At 35.1% G+C, this 11,197-nt stretch overlaps 4 protein-coding genes across 4 annotated transcripts; 1 reads left to right on the top strand and 3 right to left on the bottom strand.

The window, feature by feature from the left end:
- Positions 1–434: 434 nt before the first annotated feature.
- On the bottom strand, positions 435–1,035 carry LOC135144463 (NADH dehydrogenase [ubiquinone] 1 beta subcomplex subunit 11, mitochondrial). The gene has a single exon (XM_064076497.1). The coding sequence runs from the start codon at positions 952–954 to the stop codon at positions 523–525; it is 432 nt and encodes a 143-aa protein (XP_063932567.1). The 5' UTR covers positions 955–1,035; the 3' UTR covers positions 435–522.
- A 19-nt stretch (positions 1,036–1,054) lies between these two features.
- On the bottom strand, positions 1,055–2,121 carry LOC135144437 (coenzyme Q-binding protein COQ10 homolog A, mitochondrial). The gene is made up of 2 exons (XM_064076487.1): positions 1,636–2,121; positions 1,055–1,584 (listed from the first exon to the last, which is right to left on the bottom strand). Exons 1-2 carry the CDS (start codon positions 1,713–1,715, stop codon positions 1,131–1,133), a joined length of 534 nt encoding a protein of 177 aa, XP_063932557.1. The 5' UTR covers positions 1,716–2,121; the 3' UTR covers positions 1,055–1,130.
- A 51-nt stretch (positions 2,122–2,172) lies between these two features.
- On the top strand, positions 2,173–3,606 carry LOC135144420 (UBX domain-containing protein 1-like). The gene is made up of 3 exons (XM_064076465.1): positions 2,173–2,337; positions 2,392–3,248; positions 3,300–3,606. Exons 1-3 carry the CDS (start codon positions 2,285–2,287, stop codon positions 3,338–3,340), a joined length of 951 nt encoding a protein of 316 aa, XP_063932535.1. The 5' UTR covers positions 2,173–2,284; the 3' UTR covers positions 3,341–3,606.
- Positions 3,607–4,689: 1,083 nt separating this feature from the next.
- LOC135144429 (ribonuclease Oy) lies at positions 4,690–7,217 on the bottom strand. The gene is made up of 2 exons (XM_064076476.1): positions 7,015–7,217; positions 4,690–6,966 (listed from the first exon to the last, which is right to left on the bottom strand). The coding sequence occupies exons 1-2, from the start codon at positions 7,059–7,061 to the stop codon at positions 6,102–6,104; spliced, it is 912 nt and encodes a 303-aa protein (XP_063932546.1). The 5' UTR covers positions 7,062–7,217; the 3' UTR covers positions 4,690–6,101.
- Between the last annotated feature and the right edge of the window lie 3,980 nt (positions 7,218–11,197).

The following is an 11,197-nucleotide window of genomic DNA, read 5'->3' on the forward strand; positions in this document are numbered from 1 at the left end:
GTTATTTAAACGAAACTTCCCACCCAACTGAAGCACTGTCAAACAAGGCTACTCTCTTAGATAAATGCTAAAAGTTTCATTTTGAATTTTTATAACGCTCATAGCTAAAAATAGATTGATCCAAATACCAGTTGTTATAGTATTAATGCAAAAACTAATTGTATTTTTCCGTAGTTTTTTTTTTTTTTTTTGTATTGTGACAGTTTTTTGTTAATTGGTATATGACACATAATTACGATGTGTAAAAGTGGTTGCCTATGTGTAAACAATAAAACTAAAAAATTATAAGAATAATAAATGAAATGCGATAATATATTGAAATTTGCATTATTTAAGAGAAAAGGGTGGCCACAAGAAGCATACCTTAAAAACAAAACAAAAAATGGTACCTCACCCCCACTTAACTTCAACGTTTAAAAAATACAAACGGAAAATTCATTTTATGAATCGTTTATTAAACTTAAATAAAATTATTTACATGTTCATTGCCGCTACTGAAGCAACAATTCGCACTAACTCATCTTAAATAATGATCTCCGTATCACCTAACTCCTCATCAGAAGGCAGCACCATCTTCGCTGGATCAATTAAATTACGGTCCACCAGCGGCAAACCTGCGCTTTCCCTCCTACGAATTTCCAAAAAGGCTTGTCTTTGTGCCCAATCTTTTAAATTATAATCGGGAAGGTACATCATATAATATCCACCACAAATCAGACACAAAGTGACCGACGCAAACATAACAGAATGCATTGCACTTCTATCTCCTTCTTTGCTTTTACCATCAAAACCATAACTAATCCAGTTTTTGTGCTCGGTCTTCTTGGCTTCAGTTTTAACACTGTCAATCACAGCGGTGTCGTTCGACTTTTTCGAAGTAGAAACTAATCGTCGGTTAACTGGGGGCAAGACTCTTCTAAACAATGCCCTTTGAAGCACCACAAACGCTGCCATTTTTACGTAAATATTATATTGTGTGGTTGCGGAAGTTTGAGGTTATGGCAGCTGTTATGTCACTTTGCAGAGGTGCCAACGCGAAACGATTAAAACAGAGTTTAAAAAAATAATTTATGGTAAACAATCACAATAAAATTGTCAAAATAATCATAACAAAAATTAATTCTACTATGTCAACTTCTAACGGGTTCTAAAGGGTGTACAGGCAGCGACTCTCGTCCGTATCTTCTTTGGGCTTCTTTTATGAAAGCTGCTTCCATTTGTTGCACTAATTGATCAAAGAAAAATGTGGCTACTTTTGAGTACAAGGCAGATTTAAATTCAAAGTTTATATGAAAATCAACTATACACGTTTGTGGATTGCTTTTCAACCCTGGGTGAAACCGCCAATTTGTTTCTAATATATTAAATAATCTTCCATCTCTACAAATAGCTTGGACTAGTTCTGGCTCACACAATGACACAGTTGATGTATAATTTTCTATAATTGGAGGGAACCCCACTTCCAAATTTGCTGTCAGTAAGTTCGGCTCCTTGGTTAAAATTTTCGATTTGGTACAAAAAGGTACGAATTTTCTGTAATTTTTCACGTCCGCGACCACTTTATACATTTGGATATTTGAAAACCTAAAGTAGCCAAGTAAAAAGACAATATTATGAAAAATAGGAACCACTCACCCGACGAGCTTTCTCGCAAAATACTCTTTTCGTCGATCCGGTAACTTAAAAATGTGTAGAAAACGCCTGACTACCAGCATTTCAGTTTTGAGGTTAGGTCCAAATATTTACGATGAATGATGAATGTATCTTGACGCCGTCGCCCGGGTTATGGCATAATTTTGAAAGATGATTTCATGACTTCTTGCTTTTGTGATGATGTAACTGTAATCTTACAATAAATGCATTTCGTTCAAAGTTGAACAATTGACGTTTCATTAGCATATTTAAATGTCATTTGGGGACTTTTTGTTTTGTTAGATTGACCCCGAATGTTTTACTACTCAAACGAAATATTCTTTTTTACTCTGATAAAAGTTTTTGTCGTTGAGAAACGGTGTAAAACTACTTAAAAAACTTGCGTAGTTATTGATTATTTTCTAAACTGATTTTTGTAGCAGACATTGTGCGGTGCTGGTATTAATTTGAATATCCCGCGTTTTGCAAAAACAATTTTCTAATGTTGCGCAACTTGCTTACCGGTGTTGTCATGTTGAAGTCTGTAAAGTACATGGTTCATGGTGTTGTGCATACTTTTTCGGTTTAGTTGTTTTTAAAAAATTGTAGTGTAAAATCAGTGTGTTTTTGTCGAACTCTCCACCTCATCAAAATGTCGGGCGTTATTGACACTTTGATCGAAATGGGCTTTACGAAAGAACGAGCGTAAGAAACCTGATACCGCAAATAATTGCATGATAAATCAAATAACAATTACAGTGAGTTAGCAGTTGCGAAAACGGGAACGGAAGATATCCAAACAGCAATGGACTGGTTGTTATCGCACGAAGACGAGCTAGGAGATGTTCAACCGCAACCAAGCCAACCAGCCGAAGAGCCTCCATCCAATCAAAACCCCGAAGAGCCAGAACCCCAAGCCACCCCAGAAGAACAGGTAGTTAGGTCAATTAAATGCGAAGATTGTGGTAAACTATTCAAAACTCACGCTGAGGTGGAATTCCATGCCACAAAATCGGGCCATGAAAATTTTTCTGAATCGACTGAAGAGAAGAAACCCCTAACTGAAGAAGAGAAGAAAGAGCAACTGGCGAAAATCGAAGCCAAGCTGAGGCAAAGACGCCTGGAACGGGAGGCGAGGGAGAAACAAGAAGCTCTGGAACGAGAGCGCACTCGCATTAAGTCTGGCAAAGAGTTACTAGAAGCCAAAAAGAAACACGATGAGCAGGAAATGCGGAAGCTAGTTGAACAGCGAAAAAGAGAAAAAGAAGAGGAAAAACTGGCTAGGCAGCGAGTGAAAGAGCAAATTGAGCAAGACAAATTGGCAAGAAAGGCCAAGTTTTCCGGGCAACCGGCGGAAGTACCTGAGGTTCCTAGTTTGAGCCCACAACCGCCAGCTACGAAGCCACAAATGGGTTATTCAGAAGTCATGTTACAAATTAGGTTGACTAACGGGTCCTCCCTTGTACAGAAATTTGGAGCCAAAGAACCGTTGTCTGCCGTGAGGCTGTATGTGGAGATGAATAGGAAGGATGGCGATGGACCCTTTAGTCTTATGACAAATTACCCAAAGAAAGTTTTCGGGCCTGAAGATTATGATGTACCTCTTGAAACTCTAGGTATGAAAAGTGTGATAATTTTGAGATATGACTAACTTACGTTCGTTCCAGGATTGGGACCTAGGGCTATTCTTATAGTTTCTAAGTCATAAGTGACGCTTGAATTTTTCCATCAGTAAGCATACTATAGTTGCTTTATTTAATTTTATTCATTCTGGCAGTACACAAATATAGCTTTAAAATAACACTGGATATGCTATCAGGGATGTTCAGATGTATCATGTAAGTATCTAATGATAAAAGTTATTTTTTACTGGTTATGCTAAGCAATTGGATCTACATACGCCAGAGCTCTCACATCAGTATGTTTGCTAAATTCAGAATGTAACATATATGTTAATAAATTTTTCATATTGTAGGTAGACGTTTTCATTCTAACCAATAATTTGGTTTACTTTGCAACGCCGCAACTACACTTAATTTTTTTGCTATTTGATGAAAGTATGTGCGATTCTTTTTTTATTATATTTTTATACTTCACTACGTATCTTAAATGTACTTTGTAAAGAACTAAAGCTAGATACAAATCAGTTAAAATTGAAATAATTTTTTCCATTGTTCAAGTCTCTTGACGTTTGATGATAAAAATCTGCTAGTAATAGTATTTTAGAAAAATGTATTGTCGCAACTGGCGTATAATGACTCATTTCCATGAAATATATTTATTTAGCGCTTGTAACATTACTATCTAATCTTAACAGATTCCTTTCTGCAACACTAGATTTTTTAATCATAAAATTACACGAATTGAAAAATTCCAAACTGAGCATATGGTGGAAAATCGTAAAATTAAATGAGAGCTTTCGTGCCCGTGCAATCCATTCCATTTAATGTGGACTCAGCTTGGCTTAACTATAAATAGCGACTCAACCTCGCAATTAAAAGTATTTTATCACTTTTGAATATGAAAACGACTTAGGTCCTAGGTCGACCCGCTCTCGAGTATCTGGAAAATAATCTATAACATTGTGTGCATTTTAGTGGGGCTCGTAAAACTGGCGGTAATCGATTGCAGTGGTATAAACACGGAATAACTTAAGCAAATGTTAACTACGCAATTCTCTATTCTTTATTACGATTCCGTTCATTTGAATTTAGCACAATTAAACTGATGGTCTTTATGTGGGTAATTTTATCTACTCCAAGTAACCTAAATGTTGAAATATAAACGTGCATACTTGTCTTTAATACTGCTAGATGATAAGAGAGGTGATAAATCGGTTTATAGTACTAATTACTACCTATTTTTGTTAAACTAGATTTCAAAACCATGTGTGTTTAGCCTCTACTTCACAAACGTTTCATTTTCAATCCTTTAAATTTTAAATGATTTTTAATTACACAAAAATTTCCCGAGATTGTATTCCTAAAGTTTTTTGCTATTGACGTACCTTCTGTGTTTTATATTTTTTGCAGTCTTTTTTATTGAAAAAAAAACATCTTCTGGATAGTCAACATAATTTATTCTACAACAGAACATAAATTTATACAGACATAAATTAAACATATCCTGAAGGAAGCGTCTTGTCTTGAGCAAATATAATATAATCATTCTCTTCAGTACTCAAACATGTCCGTAAGTACTGTAACTTATCTGTGTCATGAAATCAAAACAAAGTAAAAAATACTGCACTGGTAGTCACAGGAATGTATAAAATAAAAAAATAAATAAATTTACAATGTTCCTTCAAAATATACAAGCAAACCAGACTGTAGACTTTTCTAAATCCCATGACTAACTTAAGTAGTTCTAAATACCTTGGTTCCTCTACAAAAAAATTATGTGCCGCTATCACTTTTTACAAAATCTACCTAAAGAATAACTGAGGTAATGTGAATGCGTTACGTCTCCAATTTTACACTTTTAACGAAAAACATACGTAAAGTGACAATGTGTTCTGCCTGTCTGAAATCTCCAGCTGGTATTTAAAAATCCTATTCATCAATCCAAACACATTTTCTATTACACTGTGTTACACCAATTACACAAGTTACTATTACATAAAGATTCTGCTTAACAAACGAACTAGTAGGAAACAGTGTCTGCTATTTCAACCTGACTCTACGTGTTAAAATTTTTGAAAATATCGTCAAGTGAAAATGCAAACGACTGTATTATAAACACATTAGACAATTTCAGTAAGACATATCTTACGAAAATCGCACATAATGCGTTACACATTAAGGGGTTCCATGCATAGTATTGTTTAACGAAAATTTCGACAATCAGACAATTAACACATATTGCGGTACACGTTATTCATTTGTCCGGTTTTTCGTATATGAGTCGTCTATGGTGCTTATCGTTTTCTAAAACCCTGTATCGATTGTTAACGGATGTTATAGGGATATGTGTTTTATCTCAATTAATTGAAGTGGTGTGTTTAACAAAAACGGGGACCCTCCTAGTGGGAACCACAAAACCTCAGGTAAAATAAGATTAATGGTATAGGGAAAATATTTTTTGTTTTTTATACTAGGGTAGAATAGCAAAATTAGAATTAGTCTGGAGTGACTTATGTGCTTACGGTGCTATCAACTGATTTCAGAAATTTAGACTGGAAAAATTTACTAAAATAAATATTGCTTTTTGCCACGAAAAAATTAACAAGGTAATGAATCAATTCACGAAAGTGCCTGCACCCTGCACAATGACATAACCTGATTTTTTTGGCTTTCGTTATGACAAGTGACAAGCGTATCAAGTTCAAACGTGTGAATTAAGTCACGACACTGTTTTCCTGTGGCGACCCGTGAACCCAATTTTACTATTACGTATTAAATGAAAAAAAAAAAGTTGGGGTAAACACATGAGACACTTCTCAAATGGACTGAATATTTCCTATAAAATATCTACAATGTAAACCACATTAGAAATTTAATTATACTATATAACTTGAGTAGCCTCCCTTGAAAGTTGAAGTACTCTATACAAATTTCCAAATTTGGTTCATCGACATCATCAAAGTATACATCTCGTATGACCTCCTCGGTGTACGTGTTATTAGGAACCGTTGCGAAATACATCACGTTCTTATTACCGTTGCAGTTGCTCAAAATATCCCCATCCTGACCCCCGAATTTAGAAACATTACAATCGATCAAATCTAGACTTTTGTTGAAACACAACCGAATTTCGCTAATAAGAGACTGCTTGCTCTTACCGTCAACCACACACTCGATCTCCGGATTCTTTCCCGTTGCGACCTTCACAGCGTTGTATACATCGCTGATGTTATACCCTTGTGTGTTAGGAACGATATTACTCTTGGACAGCATACTTGACAACCGAAAATCCTGGTTCCACTCCAAACCCTGTTTAAAATAATTGGTTACGCTGTTCAGTTGCGGCAAGCTGGCGGCGCACGTCCCGTGCTTGTTCCATTCGTGTTTCCATAGAGAGTTTGGCTTGGTGTTAGCTTCCACGTTCGTCCAGTATTCTTGCAATTCTTTCATCATCGGTGCTAGTTGGTCGGGGTCAAAATGTATAGCCGAGTTGCAGAAAAATGGCCCGTTAGCGCCGATTTTCGTGGGCCAAAGTCCATGCACAGTCCACGTGGTATTGTCATGGGGGAGACTGCAGGTGTTTTGAGAGCTTCGTTCTTCCCATTGAGAACAGCCGGTGATGGGCCATCGCTGGCTGTACACAATGTAGTCCCAGTCTTGGAAAGGAGTTGGCGATGGTTTGGGCTTTTTTTCAGGTGGGTTTTCGGAAATGCTACGCACTAATTAGTCATCGTTGAGGAAACGAGCGATTTGTACATACCTGGGGTTGACAGTTAGTAAAATCAATGCTGCGAGAATGTAGAACATATTAATTTTGATTTTTGGTAATTGTGAGAGGTTTTCACTGTTTTGTTCACATATTTCCACTTTATGAAACGGAACAACCCTGTCGTTGTTTTTTTATTGTTTGAAATGACATTTGATTTGACTTATCTGGGCATCTGGGAAACAATGATAAGGTTTGAGAGACGGGCGATAGATGGCACGGGTGTACACACGTTTGCGAAATCTAGGAAGCGATGAAATTCGTTTGTTTTTGTGGCGTTTTGGGTGTAGATGACAGCACGGGTTTTATTGTTGTGTAGTGATTTGTTACCGGATTTGCGTAAATTTGAGGTTAATTTCTACCAAAGAAAGACGATTATTTTGACAAACAAAGCGTTCGATTATTACCGGAAGCTTTTCATAAGCGGTAAGTGACGTATTATTTTTAGGTGATAAGGTTATGTTACATCATCAAAGATTTTGCGGATTTTCCATGGATCAGAAAATCCCCTTGTATAAGGAATATAAGGTGGCCAATACATGTAGGACAGTGGCGGAGTACACGCAGGGACCAAGTAGCATCTATTAATTACAAATAAAAAAGATTTTTTAAAAACGAATTTTTCATCTTTTGTTTGTCGATTAGTGATTAGTTGATTACTATTTGAACAAACCATTCCCGTTCTTTTTGCCTTAATCATTTGGCAACATTTAACAGTTGCTGCATTCGGTGCCTTCCCTTTGAACGATTACTAACGTTCCATAAATGTTGTGTTTGCATGAGTTAAGTTGTGACTAGGGTATTTATGGCGTCGGTGCCAAAACTGTGTGACCTACTGTTAAAATGATACTACGTTCACTGTGATTTAGCTGCCACTTTGACAACAGTTCACACAAAGACTTGGCACCGACATTAAACTGTTGTTTTTACTTCCTAAATACTTCTTTGATTACGTGTATAACATGACTAAAATTTCCAATGACAGTTCATACATCGACACAAACGCGTCAGGAAGTTCATTAAATATTACGAAAACCAACACATTTTGCCCATTTCCTCAAAGGAATGCTGTTCATTGCTGCACCATTTCAACGTTAGGTCCATATTAATGATCTTTTAACAAGAATTTCACGCTTTTGAAAATAAAATGAATGATAGTTGGCGTTGTTATCTGCCTAAGGCTTTGGGTGGTACTACTGCTTTAATGAATCATTTTTTCTCGCAAAGTGTTGACATGGTATAGTGCTGCAACTGCTGGTTCGTTTTTATGACTGCATCCTATTGTGAAGGAGTTAAGTGTTCCACAATAGGCCTCTGCCGCAAGTAATCCAGCGGTTATAAACCATCAAGGGACCAACTGTCTAGAGTACACAGGGCCGTATGGGGCCGTAAACCTTTAAGATGATTTATGGCACGGTTATTTACATTTTCAATAGAGTTTCTAATACTTGCGGTAATTGAGATTGCAGTGCCATAAAAACGAAGTCAGAGTTGGACCACTATACGAATACATTGATCTCTACCCACCATGTTAAATGTTTGATATTGACAGGTAACAAACCACCTATATAGGGTTAGTGGTTTGTGACGGGTAACAGATGGTCGTATCCGAAATGCGGTACAAATTTTGCTTAAATATCAGGTACAGTGGGGGAAATTTAAAGTCGGGCGGAACTTTTTGACGACTGAAAATATGACTTTATTATTGCTTCAGAATCCTAGGAAACCAGAACTTAAAAGTGTCAAATTTCTTAACGTCAAATTTGTAATTTGATTGAATACAAAATCAGCGTGGAGATGATAGAAGGTAAAATGGGTAATTAAAACCGCGTTTACCAAAATTGATGAAAATGTCAGGTTGGTGCCCGACTTTAAATTTCCGTCACTGTACATGGATACTTCTGACCAAATTGCGGTTCGTTATCGAACTGTAGGGGTTCTGGATTGTTCTTAAGGCAATTGAATAATTTCAAAGAAGAGTAGAACCATCATTTAGTGCCTTAAATATAAATTTTGAGGAAAATCAAATATTTTTTAGACTTAAAGAATAAAGTGATTTTTTTACATAAAAACGAAAAACGGTATACTGAAAAAGATCTGGTTTGTAGACAGACGTTCATTGAATCAAAAAATTGTTCAATATAAAAGTAATGAAATTTTCGGATATAATTTTGTGATTTGTGTTAACTACAAATTTGCTTTATTAAACGATTTCAGAAATTATACCTTTCGGAACTGTATCAGTAATAATAACATCTTCCATCGTTACAATTTATTAATATGTATGTATGTGATCAGCGGTTCGTTTTTCATACATAACACGATCGAAAAGTTTAAATAAATGTACTTACTGAATTTTCATAAAGTTTTTGACTCATAATTTTGAGTATTAAATAACTGTGTCCATCATTTAGGTACCTGATTAAAGCGAGACAGCTTAACCCCTAACTAAGAAGTTTACCGCAGTTCGGTTACGAGTTTAGGACTTATAAGGTATCACGTAGTTAACAAAATTTTTAACCGCAGTTCGGTTGCGGATTAAAAATGCAGTCCAATTCGGATAGGCCGTGACAGACCCATCAGATGGGAAAATCGTGTGCTATAATATTTGGTCTCAGAGCCAACTCTAATTCGGATTATTTTCGATCGCACGGTATGTACAACACGTTGGTCTCAGATTTAATTCAAGGGACAAAACACCACAATACATTTTGATTTTTGTAACTTAAATATTGAAATTTTAATATACTCAAAATTTTCTTTGTAAGTAAATATTTTCGACGCACACACACATTACTCCCTGCAACGGAGTCTTTTTGTCTCCTTTCAGAAACATGTTTAGTGCCCTTTTTTAACTCTTGCAACACTAAATATTACGTTCTTTTTTTCAATTCTATCGCTCACATTTAGAGTAAATTTTACGGTCCAGTGTAAAAGAAATATGTAACGCCATTTTGACCATTGCTTTTTGCAGGTTATATTTCTATATTATATAAAACTAAAATCTCAGAAGCTCAAAAGTTTTTCACCCATAGAAGCGGTTTTTTAAACAAAAATTTCCCAAATTTAGTCAACGAAATATCCACAATCAAAAAAACATCTAATCTACGTACCTATATACAAAAAATAGCTTTTTTGTAATAGAGTTATTGACGAATGATGTTTTTCCTTTCTCCACAGCTCCTAGAATCTAAAAAAGTAGTACTTCTGTTTCCGTTTGTCAGTGGTTTTAGTAGACAAATAATTTTCGAAACTACTGGACTGATTGTTATGAAATTTTAGACGTTTTGTTAAATCCTATTCAATATGTGCAAAATAATACCACAAAATTTTAGAATTTGTCTTAAAAACTACGAAATCGTTGACTATGTTTTGCACACGCTTTAAAGTTATCACAATCATGATAATCTGGCAACTGGAATTCACCTATTCATCTCTTCCAAAAATTCCATGACGTCATTTAAAAATTGATAAGTAAATCTCTCCTGGAATTTTTAGTACGTCATTCTCATTTATTTAATAATGTTTTTATAATTGCTTACATAGGATATGAAAAAAATATGTACCCCAAATTTTGGGTATATGAATCAAAATTGATACATGTCTTCGTTATTTGTAGTTTAATAATCCACCCATATTGTATTTTTACACATTAAAAATGGTCAACGATTATTTCATAGAACTTCCCTCGTTTTGAAGTATAGTAGGTACAACATATTCAGCTTTTTCGAAAAATTAAAAATTTGATTTTTACGAATTTATTTTTTTATGATAACCAAGGAAGTTAAAATACAGATACGGATGTAATGTTAAAGTGAAGGTAAAGAAACGTGCTACACATGTGTTTTAAGTGGGTTTTTTCATTACAAATTTTTGATGACGTCATCGATATTTTTCCAAGGATACATATATCAATTTGAATAGATCCAATGTAAAACCAATAACAATACTGTATTGCCAAGTTTTGAGTGAGTGGTTCTTGATTTAATCAATAAAAGAGATTGTCTCATTCATTAATCTTTTTGAATTACAAGTATAAATTTATAATACTTTACATATTCTAGATGGGATTCATTCGTCAAAATTTTAAGATGTCATCAATTTTTTGGGAGGGGATAGACGGATAAAGTTTGATTAACGATTTCCAGTAGTTACGATGACTACAAGGTTTACAAGT

Source organism: Zophobas morio, unplaced genomic scaffold (genome assembly GCF_036711695.1).
Source record: "Zophobas morio isolate AGI-343-1 ecotype UQ-CSIRO unplaced genomic scaffold, CSIRO_AGI_Zmor_V1 ptg000004l, whole genome shotgun sequence".
Taxonomy (NCBI): Eukaryota; Metazoa; Arthropoda; class Insecta; order Coleoptera; family Tenebrionidae; genus Zophobas; species Zophobas morio.